At 37.5% G+C, this 23,499-nt stretch overlaps 2 protein-coding genes across 6 annotated transcripts in view; one reads left to right on the forward strand and one right to left on the reverse strand.

Annotated features, from left to right (window-relative positions):
- ART3 (ADP-ribosyltransferase 3 (inactive)) overlaps window positions 1-23,499 on the forward strand; it is a 155,507-nt gene that overhangs the window by 13,968 nt on the left and 118,040 nt on the right. The gene's annotated exons all lie outside the window — the stretch shown is intronic.
- CXCL10 (C-X-C motif chemokine ligand 10) lies at window positions 12,598-14,898 on the reverse strand. Its single transcript, XM_025887355.2, has 4 exons — window positions 14,777-14,898; window positions 14,131-14,257; window positions 13,815-13,904; window positions 12,598-13,397 (listed from the first exon to the last, which is right to left on the reverse strand). Exons 1-4 carry the CDS (start codon window positions 14,835-14,837, stop codon window positions 13,379-13,381), a joined length of 297 nt encoding a protein of 98 aa, XP_025743140.1. The 5' UTR covers window positions 14,838-14,898; the 3' UTR covers window positions 12,598-13,378.

Here is a 23,499-nt window from a genome sequence, read left to right on the forward strand (position 1 = left end):
GCCCGCGCCTCGGCTCTGTCCCTGCAGCCAGCTTCCCTGCTCTGATACCTGGGAGCTCTGCCGCACTCAGGTACCCCGGTCTTTCTGTGACCCCGAGGGTCCTGAGACCACACTGTCCCGTGAGGGTTCCACCCCCCGGCTTAGCCCCTGGAGCGACGTCCCTCAGCAGAGCAGACTTCTAAAAGTTCCGCTTTTGTGCTGGGAGGCTCTATCACTTGCCAGAAGCGGCCAACGGAGGCCCCTTCCCCCGCCGTCTATTCTCCCGAATATTGCCTCAAATTCACTTCTCCGCACGTTTTACCTTCCAGTAAGTGGTCGCTTTTCTGTTCAGAGAGTTGTTGCTATTCTTCTCTTTCATCTCCTGTTGAGTTCGTAGGTGTTCAGAATGGTTTGATCCCTATTCAGTTGAATTCCTGAGACCAGATGAAATCCAGGTCTCCTACTCCTCCGCCATCTTGCTCCGCCCCTCCATTCAAAAAAAATTTTTTTTTAAAAAGGGATTGATAAAATGTTGGTTGAAAAGGGGAAAAAGAAAAATTCAAAAAAAATTAAAAAAATTAATTTTGAAAGACTAAAGAATGGGGGGGGGGAAAGCCATGAATTCCATGTGTAGTATTCCCCTAGCGCTGGAGTTCTGCCGTTCTCATTGATCGGTAAACTCGGTCTTGGCTGGCTGTTCTTGCTGATCTTCTGGCAGAACGGCCTGTTGCCGTGGTTCCCAGATGTTTTTGCTGGAGGCGGAATTGCTCTGCCCTTGCCGGTTCGGGCTAAGTAATCTGCTCGGGTTTGCTCTTGGGAGCTTTTGTTCCCTGTAAGCTTCTGGTACAGGTACTTTGGAGGAGAGTGAAAATGGCGGCTTCCCAATCTCTGCCCCAGAGGAGCCAGAACTCGGGTCTCCATCCCTCAGTGAGCCCCTAGAGAAAAGCAGTCAATCACTCTCCTCTCCCCAGGCTCTGGCCACACTCCGTGCTCACCCGGCCTGTGACCGAACATTTCTGTCTCTGGCACCTGACCCCATCTGGGGTCTCCAAACCCACAGATCCATGTGGTGCGCTCCCGCGCCACTCCTCCCCGGGGGAGGAAGGGGAGTCTCCCCGGATCTACCACTTGTTGGGTCCCTGCTGGAAGAGCAGTGGCCCGACTGTGCCGCGGATTACGGTTTATGGCAACCCCCGAGCTGAGAACCCACTCCTCGGCTCCGTCTCTGCAGCCGGCTTCCCTGCTCTGATACCTGGGAGCTCTGCCGCACTCAGGCACCCCCGGTCTTTCTGTGACCCTGAGGGTCCTGAGACCACACTGTCCCGTGAGGGTTCCATCCCCCGCTTAGCCCCTGGAGCGACGTCCCTCACCAGAGCCGACTTCTAAAAGTTCCGCTTTTGTGTTCCGCTGCTTTGTCACTTGCCAGTAGTGGCTTACAGAGGCTCCCACTGGCTCTCTTCCCGAATATCACCTCGGATTCACTTCTCTGCAGTCCTACCTTCCAGAAAGTGTTCGCTTTTTTGTTCAGAGAGTTGTTGCTAATCTTTTCTTTGATCTCCTCTTGAGTTCGTAGGTGTTCAGAATGGTTTGATCCCTATCTAGCTGAATTCCTGGGACCAGACGAAATTTAGGTCTCTTACTCCTCCACCATCTTGCTAGGCAGAATGTCTCTGAGTTTTGATCATATAGCTATCATGTGGCTCTTTGGGTTTATCCTCTTTGTAGTTCAGTGAACTTCTTGGATGTGTGGATTCATGTAGTCCATCATATTTGGGATATTTTCTGTCATTATTTTTGCAGTTATTCTCTCAGCTTTTTTATTTTTTTCTGGGACTTGCATTATGAGTATATTGGTTCATTTGATGGTATTATAAGTCCCTTAGGCTCTGTTCACTTTTCTTCATTTTTTTTCTTTCTGCTCCGCAGACTCAATAATTTGAGTGTCCTATTTTCAAGTTGCTGATTCTTTGGCTGGCTCACAACTGCTGATGAATCCCTCCAGTGAATTTTTCATTTCGGTTTTTTACTTAGCAGCTCCAGAATTTCTATTTGGTTCTTTTTTATAATTTGTGTCTATTTATTGATGTCATTTTGTTCGCACATCATTTTCCCAGTTTCTTTCTATTCTTTGTACATGGTTTCCTTTAGCTCTTTGAGCACATTTAATGCCGTTGATTTAATATCTTTGTCTAGTAAGTCCAGTGAATGGGCTTCCTCAGGAATGATTTTCTGTCACTTCTTTCCCTTTGATTGGGCTGTATTTTTCTGTTTCATTGTATGCTTTGTGAGTTTTTGTTGCTGAAAACTGGACATTGACTATTGTGGTAACTCTAGAAATCTGATTCAGTCTTCAGGGATTGTTGATTTTGCTTGTTGACTGCTGGAACCATCCATTGGTGACTTTCCCAAGTATTTTTGTAAAGTAGGTATTCTTTGTTGTGTGTGGCTAATGAAGTTTTCATTTCATTGTCTCTGTGGTCAGCCAATGACTTGACATATCTCTATAAATATAGGTCAAGAAAAGTGGAATGACACAAAGCCTGCTTATGTGTGTTAGGATAAAATTTATTTGAAGTAAATTTCAGATAGTTATCTTTGAGACCTGAATCAGAGTTGAATTCCAAAAGTTACGTTTGTATATCTTCTCTTAAAATGAGCACATTACATCTCAGGCTTTGCAATATATATTTAATTCTTACCTGAAATACGTAAAGATTTTGTTCCTTTTTCTACATATCCATGTTTACAACCTACTTAAACCATCCCTTTCTAATCTCACCACTCAACGGTACTTCAAGTTAGAATTAAATGGTGTTATTTTGGAAAATGCGCTTATTTTCTACCTTTTAGAGTCCCAGGAGATCTGCAAGTCATGAAATAGAGGAAATAGCAATGGAAAAAAGTTAGCTTTTGGGAACTAAAAGCCTCTTTTGTATTGTACTCTAGTACCACAAAAATCAAACTTGATTTTAAAATAAAACATTATCTCACAACTGTGTCCTGTATTTACATTGTCATCTCACTTGATTTGACCCCCCCACAAGCTTGGTGCTCAGAAAACAGGTAATAGTGGTGTCTGGGTGGCTCAGCCAGTTAAGTGTCTGCCTTTGGCTCAGTTCCTGAGGGATGGAGCCCCATGTCACGCTCCCTGCTCGGCAGGAGTCTGCTTGTCCTTTTCCCTCTGCCCCTCCCCCCTCCACTCATGTGCACGTCAGTGCCCTCTAATTCAGTCTTGCTCTCTCTCAAATAAATAAAATCTCTTTAAAAAAAGGCAGATAATAAACTTTGTGATGAAGAAAGTGAGGTCCAAAAATTCAGTCACTTTTTTTTTCAGGGACATACATGTAGTAAAAGCAGAGTTGACAATCAACTATAGTTCTTTCTTAAACCATTTTTTCAACTTAGGCTTCCCAGATCACTAAGTAGGTATCCTCTTAATTTCACTCAAGCCATTCCTGACCTGCAGTTATTTTGGCTCTCTAGCACTCATCCCCACAATCTTTCTGGTTACAGACTTTGCGGCCACAGGATTTCTTCTCATTGGAGCTGGAGGGAAATTTCTTTTAAGTGCTTTTATGAAAGAATGCCTAGGGTTGCAAGTAGCTATGGTTCCAGTTTTCCCAAGAAAATTAAATTAACTTCCTTGAGACAGAAAGACTGCAGAGTTAAGAGGAGAGGAGAAAAAGGCAAAGACCTGAGGATGTTTGAACTTTTCAGTCCTGCTGTCCCTGACACAGGCTCTCCACCGCCCCTCTCCCGGCTTTCTGCAGTTTAGTTACATGCAAGATAATTCGTTTTTGCTTAAACTGGCTTAAGTAGGGTTTCTGTCTCTTGCAACTGAAAGAACCCTAATAAAACCGTGTTCTTCATACATTTTTTTCCTGTACAATTAAAAAAAAGGCGGGGGCAGTTTAAGACCCTTTCTCTTGCACTTTTTCCTTTTTAGGCATTGAGCATCCTAACTTCTACACATGTGTATGTATAGAATGTTATTGTGAATGGGGGAGAGATGTGGAAGGATCTCAACATTGGTTACAATAAAAGGAGAGATGAATTTTTTCTTTATAAATTTTTTCATTGTTTCACGTTATTTTCTGACAGTTTTAATAAGGAAGGGGTGCCTGGGTGGCTCAGTCTGTTAAGTGTCTAACTTTTGGTTCTGGCTCAGGTGGTGATCAGGGTCATGGGATTAAGGCTCGCATCAGGCTCTGTGCTCAGTGCAGAGTCTGCTGGAGATTCTCTCTCCCTTTTCCTCTCTCTGCCCCTCTCCATCTTGAGCACACACATGTGTGTGTGCTCTCTCCAAATCAGTGAATATAATTGTTAAAAAGTTTTTTAATAAAGAAAATAAAGCATTTAAAAAATAAAATTACTTCTTTTGAGTTCAGATGTGCCTATTATGTTTGTAGCAAATGCTAATGTATAGCATTAATAACAGTTTATTCTAAACCCTTTTCATCTTATTTTCTGAGACTGTCAGTCATGAGGATTGTATAAGCTTTATTTTTTTGTAGTTCTCAGTTACAAAAATAGTTATTGTTTTTCAAATTACAGAATTGAATGTGCATTTTTAAACTATATTTGCCACTCACTGCGAGATTCAGTGTACTTCTGGTAGGAATTGTGGTAGTGCTCCCAGTTGAAAATTGTGTTCTAACATTTTCAATTCATGTTATGATGTCTGCCATTGTGGATATGTTCTATTTTACTTTTTTCTTTGGTTTTGTGGTATTTGTTAATTAGACTTTGTGGTTTCTTGCATGTCATTTGTTGAAAGTAATTTGTTCTTTCTTTGTTTTTGAGTGATTTAGTTAGAGGTAGACATGATACTAGTACTCATATTGCTGTTTACTAAAAATGTATAATTCCAATTTAGTTTTTGTTTACTTAGTCCAAAAATATATATAGTGTATACTTTTAATGTGTGAGGTCTGTGACTTGAGATTTTGATGTTTCTAGTATTTTTTTCTGTCCTTCTTTCTCTCCAAGCTAAATAATTATCTTAGTGTCACAGGTATGTTAAACTATGTATAGAAATCTGCATGTGTACAGGGATGGTGTATGTCTATAATGCTGATTTTGTGATGCTTGCTCCCTGGCTAAGCTGAAGTTCTGCATGCTTCTTAATAAGAGTTTCACTTAGAGTTAGATTACTTTGAGCAGACAGCTACACATTCTGCTTCCTTTGTCAAATCTTCTCTGAATACACTACAGTTGTAGGTCATCCATCCTTTTCATGAATAATTTTACACTTATTTCAGCATTTATAATGTTGGCTGTCTTACCCTATTCCCATTAGTGTTCCTTCTGGGTAATGACTGAGCATTGACGAGACTAGAGACAACATGTATCCATATAAATTTCATTTATTTGTAGTGATTACCCATCATCAGGAGATATAATTGCTCTTCAAGACCTAAATTCATAAGCAATATGTTTACTCTAATTTCTTATAACTTGTAATTGAAAATTTCGTTATGGATTGTTGAAGTGAATAAACAAGGAGGTTGTTACATTGATGTTGCTTGGAAGCCTATGCAACCAAACCAAAATCTGAGCCAGAGTCAATGCACTTGAATCTGAGAAAATGAACCTTAAGAACAATTAATCACAGACAGGCAACGAGGCTTTCCCAAATAAGGCAGTTGCAAAAGCCAATCAGATAATTTCCTTGATTTGTCTCTATGTGTTCTCTATAAAAACCTCTCTCTGAGCCCCTGTCTATGGAGTGTTCCTAACCATTTTGGTTTGGTGCTGCCCAGTTTGAACTGATGTATGCCCAAATCACCTCTTAACAATTTCAGTGTGCCTCAGTTTGCTTTTTAGCAGGATTATTCTTGTTGATTGCCCAGAAGTCTTCCAAGCTCCTCTCTAGAACTACTAAGGTGGAGCTAAGTAGATCACATATTATTTCCTCCCTACTTATGGTTGACTTCATTGCTGCGTGGAATTTTCTTTATTTTTCTAAAAAATTTTATTTATTTGAAGAGGGGGACAAGCAGGGGGAGGGGCAGATGGAGAGGGAGAGGGGAAGCAGACTCCCTGCTGATTGGGGAGCCCGTTGCAGGGCTTGATCCCAGGACACCGAGATCACGACCTGAGCTGAGGTCAAAGGCTTAACTGACTGAGCCACCCAGGTGTCCCTGAAATTTTCTTATAATATCATTGACAAGATGAGAAGTTCTATTACCTACACAGTGTAGAGTGGTATATTCATGGTTTAGTCTCAATTTTATCCTTTATTCCATTTAGGCAAGTTATAACTTTGATTTCTGTTCATTTCACTCTCATGATTACAAGAATATAAGCATTGTTTAATTTTATCTTTAATACTTTACCTTGTTTTATATCCTTATAGGGTTTTTTTTAATATTTATTTATTTGACAGAGAGAGAGAGACATCAAGAGAGGGAACAGAAGCAGGGGCAGAGAGAGAGGGAGAAAGCAGGCTTCCTGCTGAGCAGGGAGCCTGATGCGGGGCTCGATCCCAGGACCCTGGGATCATGACATGAGCCGAAGGCAGACGCTTAACGACGCAGCTACCCAGGTGCCCCTATCCTTATAGGGTTTTAGTGATATTTACGTGGTCGTCTGATTTAACACCTATTTCTACTAATTATATTCAACACAATGCTATTATTTCCAACATATTAGAATTCTTTTTTGATCAGTTTTATTTACACATATCACTTCCACTTATGTGAATATTGGTATTTATTATCTTTTGTTGGTGGTGACATTTGTTTTATATATATGTTTTGTTTTTTCAGCTGGATTATAATTTTGAGGTCAGGCACCATGTCTTGATTGTCTTTGCGCCATTGGATCTTGAAGTTAGTAGGTGCCTAGTAATTATTAAGATGAACTTAATTGCAATTGAGAATATTCTAGGCATATTTCTCTTTCACCTCATATAATGATTTAAAGGAGGTCTTTAATTTCTAACCACAGAGAAGTTTTTGCCTCAGTGGTCCTAGAGGTAAAAAGGGGGGATGTCATTTTGATTAATAAAATAGGCCAGGTGGTCTTGGAAATTTTAGCAATACCTTGGAAATAACCATTGATGTCTCCTTTAGGACCCAGATCTTTGAGGTCAGTTTAGGTTTCTTAAATAAATCCCCACACTGACCAAGTATTTTCAAGTAATAAAATTGGTATCCCTATGGCTGAGATGAATGCTCTGCAAACTGTTAATGGTCAAGGTTATAGAACTCTGAGAATCTGGTAGAAACTATGAATACATGTATATTAATTTTCCTTATAATTTTAGGGAAGTTGTTGATCCCTAAATATGGCACGTCCCAAGATAATCTGCTCTTGGAATAACAGCCTTGCAGATTCTATAATTCTTCTTAAATTCAGATTGATGTTAAGCTTTTTTCAACTCCCCTTTTTGTTTTCTCCCCCTTTCCCATTCTAAAGTTAACTAAGGGAGTTTCCTGCATCTGAGTCTAGGAAATGAGATAGCCATGCTATTCTGGCTTTAATTAGATTTGAGTGTCCTGGGAAAATGTTGCATAACATGTAAACATGGTCTTCTCTATGTCAAGTGAAAATAACACAAGTTTTTTTTGAAAGATCTTTCAGGATGAAACTTGGGGTGGGAGAGATTTTCCCTTCCTCTGAACAGCTGTTGCTGCTATTAGAACATTAAACTTAGCTTTGAAACATTTTTATTTTTGAAAGTCATTTACGCCCCTGCTTAAAACCTTAATTCTCTTCCCACGGGGTTTTCATAGTCCAGTAAACAGTTTGCCAATGCACATGTTTGATATTGTAATGGAAGAAGGTCATCATTCCCTCTGTGCTTGTATGGTGAATCAACAAAACTAGTAAGCATCTCTTTATTTCCAAGTTTACTTTCTCCTAAGATTCAAGAAGTACCTAAGGCCTTTGGAAAGTTGTCCTGTCCTTGGAGTGAGTACCAGTTTCCAAAGGATTCTAGCTATGGCAAATGCCAGTAACTTGTTTATTCATTCAGTGAGTATTGAGCATTATTATGTGTCTAGTACTTTTGTAGGTACCAACAATAAGTGGCAAATAAGACAGGTACAGTTTCTGCTCTCATAGACATTTATGGGGATAAAGAACAAAGGCATGAAAAAATATGTAATATATTTAGAGATGGTGATAGATCAAGAATGATAGAAGTAGTGCTATTTTCAATAGGTTGGTGAGGGAAGCTTTCTCTGAGAAGGTATATTTGAGTAGAGACCTGGATAAAGTGAAGGAATAAGTTATGGGAATGTGTTTACTGCGCTTGAGAAGCAATAGGAGGCTGTATAGCTGGAATGGAAACATGGGAGGGAGAATGATCCGAATGAGGTGGGAGAATTATGTAGAACTTTACAGACTATATGCTGTTGGAAGGCTGAGACCAGGGGATCCATAATCTCATTTATATTTTAAAAGTATTACCCTGGCTGTTGTGTAGAGAATAAATGATAGCAGGCAAGAGAGTAAGCAGGGAGACTAATAATGACATACTATTATTTGGTGACCTGAAATATATCCAGTAGTGGTTTAATGATTTTTTAATATAAGCAATTAAATTATAGTTTAGCATTGGACAAAGAAGTTTTGGTATATATATATATACACACACACACACATATATATACACATGTACATATACATACATATATATACATGTACATATATGTATATATATATATGGCTCTCTTCAGTTCAGATTTTTCTCAGAGATGGGTAACTTCAGGGTCACTGAGAACATAAATCCTAGCCCTTTAAGATTAACACTTAGTGTCTTTGACAGTTGGTTTTCATTCGCTTAATTTTTTTTCTTATTAGAAAGTGAAAATATTCTTTGTAGAAAATATTGAAAATAAAGTAAAAAGTGAAAACCATCTATAATTCTTTTATCTAGATATAGTATTTTAGCTGACTCTTGACAGTTATTTTGCTCACATTTCTGGAGGATTTCTATTTCTGCTTATATAGGTGAGAAAACAGAGGTTCAGGCAGACTTTAATTACTTGTTCAGAATTACCAGAGTAATTACTGTCATATTCTTAGTGCTTTATTGAGGTTCTTAGCCAGCCCTTGAATGTCATGAAAATGGTGTTAGTTATCAAGTTCTAGATATGAACAGTGAATAAATACTGTGACAAAGAAAATTAAGAGACACAATTACAATCATTTTTTCCCTTATCCTTAAGGCCAGTGTTCTCAGATGATGTTGCAGTTTATAAGATCATTGTGGACCATGTATTTCCCTAGAAAAAAGAGATTCTCCCTCTCAGATTTATAACATGACTATACAGGAGCACCTGGGTGGCTCAGTCGGTTGGAAGACCAACTCTTGATTTCGGCTCAGGTCAATGATCTCAGGGTCCTGGGACCGAGCCTCACATAGGGCTCCCTGCTTACTCAGGGGTGTGTGGGGGATCTGCTTCTCTCTCTCTCTCCCTCTACCCCTCCCCATACTCGTGTGTGCATACACGTGCTCTCTGTCTTCTCAAATAAAATCTTAAAAAAAAATGCAACAGGTTTCTGTTGATTTTGTATTCTGTGACTTTACTGAATTCATGTATCAATTTTAGCAGTTTTTTCATGGAGTCTTTCCAGTTTTTGGTATAGAGTATTATGTTATCTACAAATAGTGAAAGTTTGACTTCTTCCTTGCCAATTTGGATGCCTTTTATTTCTTTTTGTTGTCTGATTGCTGTGGCTAGGACTTCTAGTACTGTGTTGAATAAAAGTGGTGAGAGTGGACATCCCTGTCTTGTTCCTGACCATAGAAGAAAAGCTTTTAGTTTTTCCCCATGGAGGATGATCTTAGCTGTGGGTTTTTCATATAAGGCCTTTATTATGTTAAGGTATGTTCCTTCTGACTCTACTTTGTTGAGGGTTTTTATCTTGAGTAGAGGTATTTTGTCAAATGCTTTTCCTGCATCTATCAAAATGTTCATATAGTTCTTTTTATTTTGTGGTGTATCACATGGATTGATTTGCAGATTTTTTGTTTTTTAATTAGGCTCCACCCCTAGCATGGAGCCCAGTGTGGGGCTTGAACCCATGACTCTGAGATCAAGACCTGAGCAGAGATCAAGAGTTGGATGCTTAACTGACTGAGCCACCCAGGCACCCTGATTGATTTGCAAATATTGCAACACCCTCGCAATCCAGGAATACGTCCCACTTGATCGTGTCGAATGATTTTTTTAATGTATTGTTGGATTTGGTTTGCTAGTATTTTATTGAGAATTTTTGCATCTGCGTTCATCAGGGATATTGGCCTGTTAATTTTTTTTTTAGTGATTTTTTTTTTTTTTAAAGATTTTATTTATTAGAGAGAGAGAGGGAGAGCGTGCTCATGTGCACAAAAGAGCGGGGTGAGGGGCAGAGGGAGAAGCAGACTCCTGAGCAGGGAGCCTGATGTAGGGCTCAATCCCTGAACTTTGGGATCATGACCTGAGCCGAAGGCAGAGGCTTACCGAACTGAGCCACCCAGGTGCCCTCTTTAGTGATGTCTTTATTTGGTTTTGGTATCAGGGTATTGTTGGCCTTACAGAATGAATTTGGAAGTTTTCCTTTGTTTTCTATTTTTTTTGGGGTAGTTTGAGAAAAATAGGTATTCTTCTTTATATGTTTTGTAGAATTCACCTATGAAGCTATCTGGACTTCTGTTAGTTGGGAGATTTTTGATTACTGATTCAATTTCCTTGCAGGTTATGGATTTGTTTCTTCCTGTTTCAGTTTTGGTAGTTTATGGATGTCTAGTTATTTATACATTTTTTTCTGGGTTGTCCAATTTGTTGGCATACAGTTTGCATAATATTTTCTTATAATTGTATTTCTGTTGGTTGTTACTTGTTCTCTCTCATTTGTGATTTTATTTGGGTCCTTTCTCTTTTCTTTTTGATAAGTCTCGTTAGAGGTTTATCAATTTTATTAAATTTTCCAAAGAAGTAGCTCCTTATTTCATTAATCTGTTCTATTTTTTTAATTCCTATAATCATTTATTTCTGCTCTAGTCTGTTATTTCTTTTTACTGACATTAGGCTTCATTTGTTGTTCTTTTTCTATCTCCTTTAGGTGTAAGGTTAGGCTTTTTATTTTTATTTGAGGTTTTTCTTCTTGAGGTAAGCCTCTATTGCTATATACTTACCTCTTAGGACCACTTTTGCTGCATCCCTAAGGTTTTGCACTTTGTATTTTCATTTGTTTCCATTTCTTTTTTTATTTCTTTTTTTATTTCTTGGTTGACCCATTCATTGGTAGCATGTTGTTTAATCTCCATGTATTTGTGGTCTTTCATGTATTCAAAAAAAATTAAAATTTGTAGATACAGATTAAAGAACAAATTCTTATGTACTCACCACCTAAGCTAGCCATCTAAGTTTGCCATCTATTAAAAAATAGAACTTTACCATAATTCAGAAGCCTCCTATGTGTCCCTCCCTCACTGCATTCCTTTCTCACCTTCTGAAGTAGTTAACCATCCTGAATTTAATGGACATCATTCCTTTGTTTTTTATTGTTTTCATCATATATGTCTTCACTCCTAAATCCAATGTTTAATGCCTGCTTTAAAATTTCATCATAGAGTTATGCTGCATATATTTTTCTGTGACATGCTTCTTTTGTGCAAGATTATTTTTGAGATTCATCCATGTTGATGTATGGAGTTATATTTTATTGCCACTGTTGTATTCCATGGAATTAATATACTCTAATTTATTTCTCCATTCTATTTATGGACATTTGGACTGTGTCCAGAGTTTTGCTGTTATAAACAATGTTGCCATAACTTTCTCTGGCATATGTCATATGCAAGAATATATCTATGGTGTATTTATAGTAGTAGAACTACTAGGATATAGAGTGTGCACATGTTAAATTTTATAAGATAGTACCAACATGGCTTCAAAAGTAGTTAAAGCTATTTCCTCTTTCACCAGCAGTAGAGTGGTATTCCTCATTGCTGTAGAACCTTCCTGTTACTTGGCATTTGTCCACCTTAAAGAGTTTTGCCAGTCTGGTGGTGTCAAGTGGTATCCCAAAATGATTTGAATGTAGATGTCCCTGATTACTAGTGATGTTAAGTATTTTTTATATTCAACTTGTGCATTGTGTATTTTCTTCTTTCTTCGTTTCTATTTCCCGTTTTTCATTTAGTTTTTTATCCTTTTCTCTTTGATTCATAGGAATTCTTTATATATTCTAGATGCTACTAATTTGCCAACTATAAATGTATTGCAAATATTTTCTTAGTGACTATGGATATGGGAGGTGAGAGAGAAGGCATATAGAATTACTCCCAGGTTTCTGGTTTGGGGAACTGAGTGGTTGCTAGTATTGTTAAACTAGGACATCGAATATAGGAGGAGAACTAGATCTGGAGGAGGGGAATTTGAGATATTTTGGAGTTTGATGTTTCTGTGGGATATTCAGATGTCTATGAGACATCTCCATATGAGGGTCTGAAGCTCAGGCGAAATCTGTTAGGCCACATCAGTCCAAAGGAGTCTTGTATGATGGGCCTTTCAGAATACTGCAGTTGGAAGGAATATGATAATTCTCAAACTCATTTGTCTTCTACCCATTGGATACTTCTATGAAATACATGTCCCAGTCAAATGACCCACTGGACACTTCATTTTAGTTATTATTTTATTACTTTTTTGATCTGCTAACAGTTATATAATCTATCTTAACATCTCCAAGAGAGCACAGCATTTTTATTTTGAAACACATCCAGCATATCTGTCTTACATAACATGCAGAGTATATATCTAGATTTTAAAATTTTTCATTGCACAGTCATGTGTGGTATTTAGTTACAGAAGTTACTCCATAAACACTAAAAACAAGAAGTATGTATATCTAAGAATCCTATTTTATGTAGCTTTTCGTTAAAAATAGTATTTTCACATACATTTTCAGGTATTTCTAGGTTCTTCTATGTATTTGGAGTTTCATATATATATATAACCCCTGGAAGAATATGGGCCCCTTGGGAGGATAGCAGTAGAAGCTCGTGGAGTAAAGTTCTTTCTTAAAAAAGGAGATTGTATTATGGGTACTTTGTGAAGTTCTGAGAACTCTGATAAGTCCAGAGGTGGAAATATCCCTTAATAACGGTTAGAAGATAGGACAGGTGAGGAAAGTGTCAGTAGTAGGGCTAGGATCTGGTACATTCACTGAAAATGTAGTACCTCAGCATAGCTTATAGTGCCAGGACAGGGTGATGAACCGTCCACCTCCCTCAAGGAGTAGTAGCAGCTAATTTGGTGACAGTGGTTGGTCACCTTTTAAGAGAACTGCAATCCAGGGACAATAATGGCTTGCATATATTGTGTGCAGGGAAATGATGGCAGAGGTAGTCTCTTTCTGGTCTATCTTTATCAGTATTACAGTGATTATCCTTCTCTGTTCAAGGAGATGTTTTAGATCTGTAAGAAAAGAAAGGAGGTGTAAAAGTGTGATACTCAACTTTGGCTTCAGCCTGGGTTCTGCTTGGAACATTCTGAGTCCCCAGGTAAAATATTTGGTGAGCTTTCTTGCTGCTGTATCATCATTGTGGATTACAGGGGCTGCTTTTTTAAGGCCAGGAAAGGCTTGGGGGAAATTCAGTAGCTTTGCTTGAATAGTCAAAGCTCTGCCACAAGGTTGACATTTCTAGATAGGTAGGTTAACCTTTAATACCACACAAGATGAGATCTCAGTATAAAATAAATAGAGGTAGAGGCAGGCGTGATGGTAAACAGCTTCAAGCCAAGGCCACAGGAAAGCTCAATGCAAATATTTCTGACTTCCCAAAATTGACATTTCTTAAAGAACAGTTCTTCTGCAAAGAGCAGCAAACCTACCTTTCCTTGCTAATTGCTCTCAATAAAATCTTGATTTTCTTAGACTCTGGATTCAGACATCTTTTCTCCCCATTCTTTTTCAGTGTGGCACTGTAGAAGTAAGAAAGGGTGAAAATATTTAAAACAGTCTTGGGCCAATAAAACAGATGAAATATAGATTTTAGATCAGACGTTTATGTTTCATTCTAGATATTTCCCTTTGTTATACAGAGGTCTTAGAATCATTACAGATCTTTTACTGATTTTGTGATCATGCTTACATATTTAATATATGATTATGATTAGGGAAGTGATATTCAGACGGCATTTTACTCACATGATCTCAACACGTGGACAAGATTGACTTGCAGGAATCACTTCAAGTTTTTCTAAGGACTTTAGATTTACAGATCCATCACTAATCTTGATACAGGTACAGCGTGTAGTTCTAGAAAGAGGTATTCCTGTAGGAAAAAGAGGTACAGAGAGCAGGGGAGGTTAGTGCAGTTTTCAATTTAGGCATTGAAAGGGGAATTGGTTACTGCTTAGCAGAACCAATATCCCCATGTCATTTGAGTCCGTCGGAGAAAGAATAATACCATTTTAACACAGCTCTGAATGATTAATTAGTTGGTTATATGAAAGAATGGAATTGCAACTTGTGAAATGTAAATTCATACCCTTGAATGGTTTGAATGGTTAATTAAGCTGAGTTGACTAAAGAGGTATCTATGTCATCCTCTCTTTCCTCATTCCCTTACATTTTTTCTGTATTCTGTTACGCTTCCTCTTCTGCTCCTCCTCTGTTTTAGTCCATTTGCTTTTCTGACTGTACACTCTGTGGCCAGAGGGAATCTCTGCTTATTTACCCTTCATTTATAGGCAGGCTGTAAAACTTTTGCGAATACACTCTTCCTATTATAGAATTTATACCCAGTTCTATTTCTGACCTTACACATTAAATATCCCTTCATGTTCCTTACCTTGAGTTCCAGTCAGAGTCAGAAAGATAAGGCAGAAAATAAGAACAGCACTTTGGTTCATGATGCTGTGACTGGAGGTTCCTCTGCAGTAGGCTCAGAAAGTCTAAGCAATTGAGTGTCTCAGAAAGTGTGGGGCTAGGATGCAGTATTTATTTGCAAAGGCACTTTCCCTCTCTAACTCTGATTGGATAACATTATAGTTGACTCGGCAAAACCTGCTGTCTGTTCCTTGGGGAAGTCCCATGTTGCAGAATCAAAGATATTGTTAGTATTTATTGTGACTCTGAGTTGTGGAATTTCCCTCCACCTTCTTTTTTCACTAAGAGTGAGTTAGGTTTCACTTTCCAAAATATGAATGGTTTCTTGAAAAACAGAAGTTTATTGCATGTAAGTTTTTTTAATGAAAAACATTTTAATGAACCTTTTTAAATGAAACTTTGATTCTCATCTTTTGCTTCCTGCAAAATAAAGATGTCAACTTAATCCTCAAGTCAGAGTCCTAAATACAGTTTTTTTTTCAAGATTTTGTTTAAATTCCAGTTAACATAGTGTAATATTAGTTTCAGGTGTAGAATTTAGTGATTCAGTACTTACATACAACACCCGCTGCTTATCACAAGTGCCCTCCTTAATCCCTATCACCTTTTTAACCCACCCCCCTGCTCATCTCTCCTCTAGCAATCCTCAGTTTGTTAGTCTCTGTAGTTAAGAGTCTGTTTCTTGTTTTGCCTCTCTTTTTCCCCCATGTCCATTTGTTTTGTTTCTTAAATTCCACATATAAGTGAAATCATATGGTATTTGTCTTTCTCTGACTGATTTTGCTTAGCATAATACCGTTTAGCGCTGTCCACACCATTGCAAATGGCAAGATTTCATTCTTTTTTATGGCTGAGTAACACAGTTTTAAAATGAGTATATCTATGCTGTGTTTTGAATCTATTTTAATTTGCAGCATTAAGTCATGAATATAAATATATTTATTCACTTTATGGGTTCCAGGGATGTCATATATTTTTTCTTTTTATCTCTACGGTAACCTGTAAGAAAATGGGAACGCTGTTATCTTCATTTTATATATGGAAGAAAATTGTTAGGTCATACAAAGTTTGTAATCTATTTAATCTACTTACTATGCTTTTTCTCAACATTTGTCTTAAACTTTTGTAATTACTTTCAGAGGCTAAGAAATTTTTTTTTTTTAAGATTTCATTTATTTATTTGACAGAGTAAGAGGGAGAGTGCGCACGAGTGGCAGGGAGGGGCAGAGGGAGAAGCCGACTCCCAGCTGAGCAGGGAGCCCATGTGGGGCTCTACCCCAGGGCTCCGAGATCATGACCCGAGCTGAAGGCAGACGCCTAACCAACTGAGCCACCCATGCACCCCAGAGGCTAAGAAAAATTTTAAAAAGTTCTTTAGTAATAGCAATTTTTCATCCTTTGTAGGTAGATCTAATTTTTGGAAATAATTTAGCCAAGCATTGTCTTTTGATCAAATACTATAAATAATAGGTTTGGTCGTCTTGGACAAGGTCAAAGATCTGGAACTGGCAAGTTTCAAAGAATTCCAGAAATGTTTTGAACAGTCATGACATCATTAGAATAACTGAATAGTCTTCTACATATAACTGTTGTGAGGGAAAACACTACTTATTTGGATATCTGATTTGTTAGTGTTGGTAAGCAATTTTTGTGTATTTCAGAAAAGTCCCTGAATGAAACATCATAAGGTAATATCTAGAATGGCATAAAAAAGGATTAATAGCTATGATAAGATTATTGCAAAAAACAAAGTATTTCCTTTTTGAAGAAAATTTATTTTTGTTTTTTTTTTTAAATTTTAAAAGATTTTATTTATTTGAGAGAGGGAGGGAGGGAGAGGGAGAGTGCTCGTGCACAAGCAGGGGGAGCGCAGACAGAGGGAGAGGGAGGAAGCAGGCTCCCTGCTGAAAAGAGAGCCTACCAACAGCATGGGGCTTAATCCCAGGACCCTGGTATCATGACCTGAGGTGAAGGCAGACACTTAATCGACTGAGCCATCCAGGTGCCCCTGAACTGAAGGCAAACGCTTAACTGTCTGAGCCACCCAAGTGCCCTGAGCATCTTTTTGTGCGTTTGCTCACCATTTGTATGTGTTCTTTGGCGAAATGTCTGTTGATGTCTTCTGCCCATTTTATTTATTTATTATTTTTTAAAAAGATTATAGAGAGAAATTACTGCCTGTGTTCTCTTCTAGGATTTTTATGGTTTCAGGTCTCACCTTTAGGTTCTCAATCTGTTTTGAGTTTATTTTTGTATATGGTGTAAGAAAGTGGCCTACTTTCACTCTTTTGCATGTAGCTGTCCAATTTTCCCATCACCATTTGTTGAAGAGACTCTTTTTCCCATTGCATATTCTTTCCTCCTCTGCTGAAGATTAATTGACCATATAATTGTTGGTTTATTTCTGGATGTTCTGTTCTATTGATGTGTGTGTCTTTGTGCTGTAGTATTCTGTTTCAATTACCACAGCTTTGTAATATAACTTATATATTATAAGTTATATAATATAACTGAAGTCTGGAATTGTGACGCCACCAGTTTTCTTCTGCTTTTTCAAAATTGGTTTGGCTTTTTTGGGGTCTTTTGTGGTTCCATACAAATTTTAGGATTATTTTTTCCAGTTCTATGAAAATACTAGTATATTGATAGGGAGTGTATTAAATGTGTAGATTGTTCTGGGTAGTATAGACATTTTAATGGTATTTTTTCTTACAGTCCTTGAGCATGGAATGTCTTTTTGTCGTCTTGAATTTCTTTTGTCAGTGTTTTATAGTTTTCGAGTACAGATCTTTAATCTCCTAAGTTTCTTCTGAGAAATTTTATTTTTGGTGCAGTTGTAATTGGGATTGTTTTCTTAATTTCATTTTCTGCTGCTTCATTATTAGTGTATAGGAATGCAACAGATTACAGTGATTTTGTATCCTGAATTCATTTATCAGCTGTAGTCATATTTTCGTGGCGTCTTTAGGATTTTCTATCTGTAGTACCACATCATCTGCAAACAGTGAAAGCTTTACTTCTTCCTTGCCAATTTGGGGGCCTCTTCTTTTTGTTGTCTGATTACTGTGGCTAGGACTTCCAGTACTATGCTGAATAAAATTGGTGAGAGTACACATCCTGGTCTTGTTTCTTTCTTTCTTTTTTTCTCTTGTTTCTGACATTATAGGGAAACGCTCTCAGTTTTTCATCATACGTATGACGTTGGCTGTAGATTTTTCATGTTAGGCTTGTATTATATCGAGGTATGTTCTCTCTAGACTGGTTTTGTTGAGGGTTCTCTTATGAATGGTTGTTGTACTATGTCATATGGTTCTTTTCCTTCATCTTATTGATGTGTGATGTATCCCATTGATTTGTGAATATTGATCCACACTTGCATCTCATGAATAGATCCAACTTGATCATGGTGAATAATTGTTTTAATGTATTGTTAGATTTGGCTTGCTAGTGTTTTGTTGAGGATTTTTTGAATCTATGTTCATCAGAGGTATTAGCCCATGGTTCTCTTTTTTTGTGGTGTGTTTATCTGGTTTTGGTATCAGGATGATACTGATTTCATAGAATGAATTTCGAAGTTTTCCTTTCTCTTTTTTTTTTTTTGGAATCGTTTGGGAAGAATGGGTATTAACTCTTTAAGTGATAGAATTTGTGAAGCCCTTTGGTGCTGGACTTTTGTTTTTTTTGGAGTTTTTTTTTTAATTTAAATTCAATTCGCCAACATATAGTACATCATTAGTTTCAGATGTAGAGTTCAGTAATTCATCAGTTACATATTAACACCCAGTGCTCAGCACATCATGTGCCCTCCTTCATGTGCATCATCCAGTTACCCCACCCCCCTACCCACCTCCCCTCCAGCAACCCTCAGTTTCTTTCCCATAGTTAAGAGTCTCTCATTGTTTGTCTACCTCTCTGATTTCTTCCCATTCATTTTCCCTCCCTTCCCCTATGATCCTCTGCGCTTGTTCTTATATTCTTCATATGAGTGAAACCATAGTGATAATTGTCTTTCTGTGATTCATTTATTTCGTTCAGCATAATACCCTCCAGTTCCATACATGTCAATGTACATGGTAAGATTTCATCCTTTCTGATGGCTCAGTAATGGAGTTTTTAAAAATTATTTATTTATTTATTTGTTTTTAAAGATATATTTATTTGACAGAGAGAGACATGGCGAGAGAGGGAACACAAGCAGGGGGAGTGGGAGAGGGAGAAGCAGGCTTCCTGCTGAGCAGGGAGCCCGATGCAGGGCTCGATCTCAGGACCCTGGGATCGTGACCTGAGCCAAAGGCAGATGCTTAACCGACTGAGCCATCCAGGTGCTCTAGTAATGTAGTTTTTGTTTTTTTTTTTTTAATTACTGATTCAGTTCCATTGCTGGTAATCCATCTGTTCAAATTTCTATTTCTTCCCGATTGAGTTTTGGTAGATTATGTTTCCAGGAAGTTAGCTATTTATTCTAGGTTGTACAGTTTTTTCACATGTAAATTTTCATAACAGTCTCTTAAAATGGTTCATATTTCTTTGATGTTGGTTGTTATTTCTTCTTTTTCATTAGTGATTTTGTTTGGGTCTGCTCTCTCTTTTTGATGAGTGTGGCTATACATTTATTGATTTTATTGATGTTTTCAAAGAACCAGCTGCTGGTTTCATTGATCTGTTCTATTTTTTTTCTTTTGGTGTCTATATCATTTATTTCTGCTCTAATTTTTATTATTCTTTTCTGGTTTTGGATTTTGTTATTTTTTGAGATTCTTTAGGTATAAGGTTAGGTTGTTTGAGTTTTTTCTTTTTTCCTGATATAGATCTGGATTGGTATTAACTTCCTTCTTTGAACTGCTTTTGCTGCATCCCAAGGATTTTGAATCATTGTGGTTTCATTTTCATTTGTTTCCATGTAATTTTTGATTTCTTCTTTGATTTTTTTTTGGTAGACCCATTCATTATTTTAATAGCATGTTATTTAACTTCCATGTACTTTTGGGCCCTTTACAGATTTTTTCTTGTGGTTGATTTCTAGTTTCATAGCATTGTAGTCAGAAAAGATGCATGTTATGACTTTGATCTTTTTGAATTTGTTAAGATTTGTTTTGTGGCCTAACATGTGATCTTTTTTCGAGACTGTTCCATGTGCACTTGAGAAGGACATGAATTCTGCTTTTTTAAGATGGAATGTTCAGAATATATCTCTTAAATTCATCTGGTCCAGTGTGTCATTCAGAGCAAATATTATCTTGTTGATTTCCTGTTTGGATGATCTGTCCATCGATGTAAGTGGAGTGTTCAAATCCCCTACTATTACTGTTGATTATTTCCTTTATGTTTGTTATTACCTACTTTATGTATTTCGGTCCTCCCATGTTGGGTGCATAAATATTTTCAATTATATCTTGTTGGATTATCCTCTTTATGATTGTATAGTGTACTTTTTTTTGTCTCATTACAGTTTTTATTTTAAAGTCTGTTCTATTATAAGGATTGCTACTCTGGCTTTTTTTTTTTTAAGATTATTTATTAGAGAGAAAGAGAGAGAGCATGAGATGGGGGAGGGTTGGAGGGAGAAGCAGACTTCCTACTGAGGGGGGAGCCCAATGCAGGGGCTGGATCCTGGGACTCTGGGATCATGACCTGAGCTGAAGACAGATGCTTAACCGACTGAGCCACCCAGGTGCCCTATACTCTGGGTTTCTTTTGACATCCATTTCCATGATCAGTATTTCTCCACCCTCTCACTTTAAATCTGCAGGTGTCTTTAGATCTGAAATGACTCTCTTGTAGGCAGCATATAAATAGGTCTTGTTTTTTAATCTACTTTGTCATTCTCTGTCTTTTGATTTGAATGTTCATTTACATTCAAAATAATTACTGATAGACGCATATTTATTGAAATTTTGATACTTGTTTTATGGTTGTTTTTGTTGTGTTTTTCTGATCCTTTGTTCTCTTTCATGTTTTTTTTTTTTTTTTAAAGATTTTATTTATTTATTTGACAGAGAGACACAGCAAGAGAGGGAACACAAGTAGGGGGAGTGGGAGAGGGAGAAGCAGGCCTCCCGCGGAGCAGGGATCCTGATGTGGGGCCAGATCCCAGGACCCTGGGATCATGACCTGAGCTGAAGGCAGACGCTTAACAACTGAGCCACACCGGTTTTTGGTTTTCTTTAGTGATATGCTTGGATTTCCGTTTTTTCTTTGTATATCTATTACTTGTTTTTGATTTATGGTTACTACTGGGTTTGTATATAATGTTTTCTGCATAGAGCAGTCTATATTAAGTTGATTGTCTCTCAAGTTTGAACCTATTCTTTACTCCTCTCTCCCCCACATTTTAGGTTTATCTGTCTGTCTGATCAGGTTTTTGGTGTCATATTCTACATCCTTTTATTTTATGAGTTCCTTGGCTGATTTTTACAGAAATACCTACTTTTATAGCATTTGTGTTTTTCAACTTTTCATTCTCCCACTTATGGTCTTTCCACTCAAAGAGTCCCCCTTAATAGGGTTGGTTTTGTGGTCATGAACTCCTTTAGTTTTTGTTTGTCTGACAAACGTTTTAGCTGTCTCCTTTCCTAAATGATAGACTTGCTGGATAGACTATTTTTGGCTGTAGATTTTTCCGTTTTAGCACTTTGAATATATCATGCCTCTTTCTTCTGGCCGGTTAAATTTCTGCTGAAAAATCTGCAGATTTATGGGGTTCTCTCCCTCCCCCGTTCCTGCTTGTGTGTTTGTGTGCGTGTGCACACGCGTGTGCATGTGCGGTCTCTCTCTCTCTCTCTCTCTCTCTAAAATAAAATCTTAAAAAAATTTTTTTTATACAGTTTTTGCCATTTCAATTACTACATGTCTTGGTGTGGACCTCCTTAGTTTGGATCTTGTTGGGGGGGAATTTCTGTGCCTCTTGGATCTGGATAGCTGTTTCCTTCCCCAGATTATTTCTTCTCAAATTCTGATATCTATATTCTGATAGTTAAAATACGTAATTTTGTGTTTCTTTAAGAAACAGATGTTAGTGTAGTTTAAAAAAAAATACTCCAAATGGATCTTATCATTTAGCATCTTATTTCTGTTACTAGACAACTCTTAGGTTTTATTCATCAGCCTACTGAATTGTTCTTTTACAAGAAGTTCATGTAACTTCTGTAACTTCCAAAATTTTTTCTGTTATTTTTATTTTTAACCATTGGCTTGTTGAATCATTATGAAATGTCATTCTTTATCTCTACTAACAATTTTTGATTAGTTATTCCATCTCTCTTGGTTATTGTTAGCATATTTTTCTGTTCTTTAACTTTTAACCTGTTTTTGTCTTTGAATCTAAATTATGTCTCTTGCAAAAAGTGTGCAGTTGGATCAGGTTTCTTTAAAAATCCATTCTGCCAATCTCTGACCTGTGATTGGAGTGTTTAGTCCAAACACATACAGTGTTTGTTTTCTGTATGTGTTGTCTTTTTTTCTTTAAATTTTTTATTGTTATGTTAATCGCCATACATTACATCATTAGTTTTTGATGTAGTGTTCATTGTTTGTGTATAACACCCAGTGCTCCACTCAGAACGTGCCCTCCTTAATACCCATCACCAGGCTAACCCATCCTCCCACCCCCCTCCCCTCTAGAATCCTCAGTTTGTTTTTCAGAGTCCATTGTCTCTCATGGTTTGTCTCCCCCTCTGATTTCCCCCCCTTCATTCTTTCCCTCCTGCTATCTTCTTTTTTTTTCCTTCTTAACATATATTGCATTATTTGTTTCAGAGGTACAGATCTGTGATTGAACAGTCTTGCACAATTCACAGCGCTCACCATAGCACATACCCTCCCTAATGTCTATCACGCAGCCACCCCGTCTCTCCCACCACCCCCCACACTCCTGCAACCCTCAGTTTGTTTCCTGAGATTAAGAATTCCTCATATCAGTGAGGTCATATGATACCTGGCTTTCTCTGATTGACTTATTTTACTCAGCATAACACCCTCCAGTTCCATCCACGTCATTGCAAATGGCAAGATCTCATTCCTTTTGATGGCTGCATAATATTCCATTGTGTATATGTATGTGTATATACATATATATACACACACACCACTTCTTCTTTATCCATTCATCTGTTGATGGACATCTTGGCTCTTTCCACAGTTTGGTTACTGTGGACTGTGTTGTCTTTTTTACTTCTCTGTTACTGCCACCTTTTGTATTATACAGATATTTTTTAGTTTATCATTTAATTTAGTTTTATCATTTTAATTTGCTTTTTTAAAAAATGGCTTATTTAGATACAATTTACACATATACAATTAACCCATTTAAGATGTACAGTTCAGTATATTCAGAGAATTGTGCAACCAACGGCATAGTCAATTTAAAAATATTTTTATCACTCCAAAAAGAAAACTCCATATCCCTTAGCTATTACCCTCCAACCACACACCCTTTTCACTCCTAGGTAACCACTAATTTACTTTCTCTTTTTAAAAATTTGCCTATTTTGGACATTTCATATGACTGGAATCTTTGTCATTTCTTTTACTGTTTTTTTTTTTAAGATTTTATTTGAGAAAGAGTGAGAGAGAGCATGTGCGCACAAGCAGGGGGAGTGGCAGACAGAGGGAGAGGGAGAAGCAGGCTCCCTGCCAAGCAAAGAGCCTGATGCAGGGCTTGATCCCAGGACCCTGGGATCATGACCC

Source organism: Callorhinus ursinus, unplaced genomic scaffold, assembly GCF_003265705.2.
Source record: "Callorhinus ursinus isolate GAN/ISIS: 27379988/994484 unplaced genomic scaffold, GSC_fseal_2.0 scaffold4, whole genome shotgun sequence".
NCBI classification, from domain to species: Eukaryota; Metazoa; Chordata; class Mammalia; order Carnivora; family Otariidae; genus Callorhinus; species Callorhinus ursinus.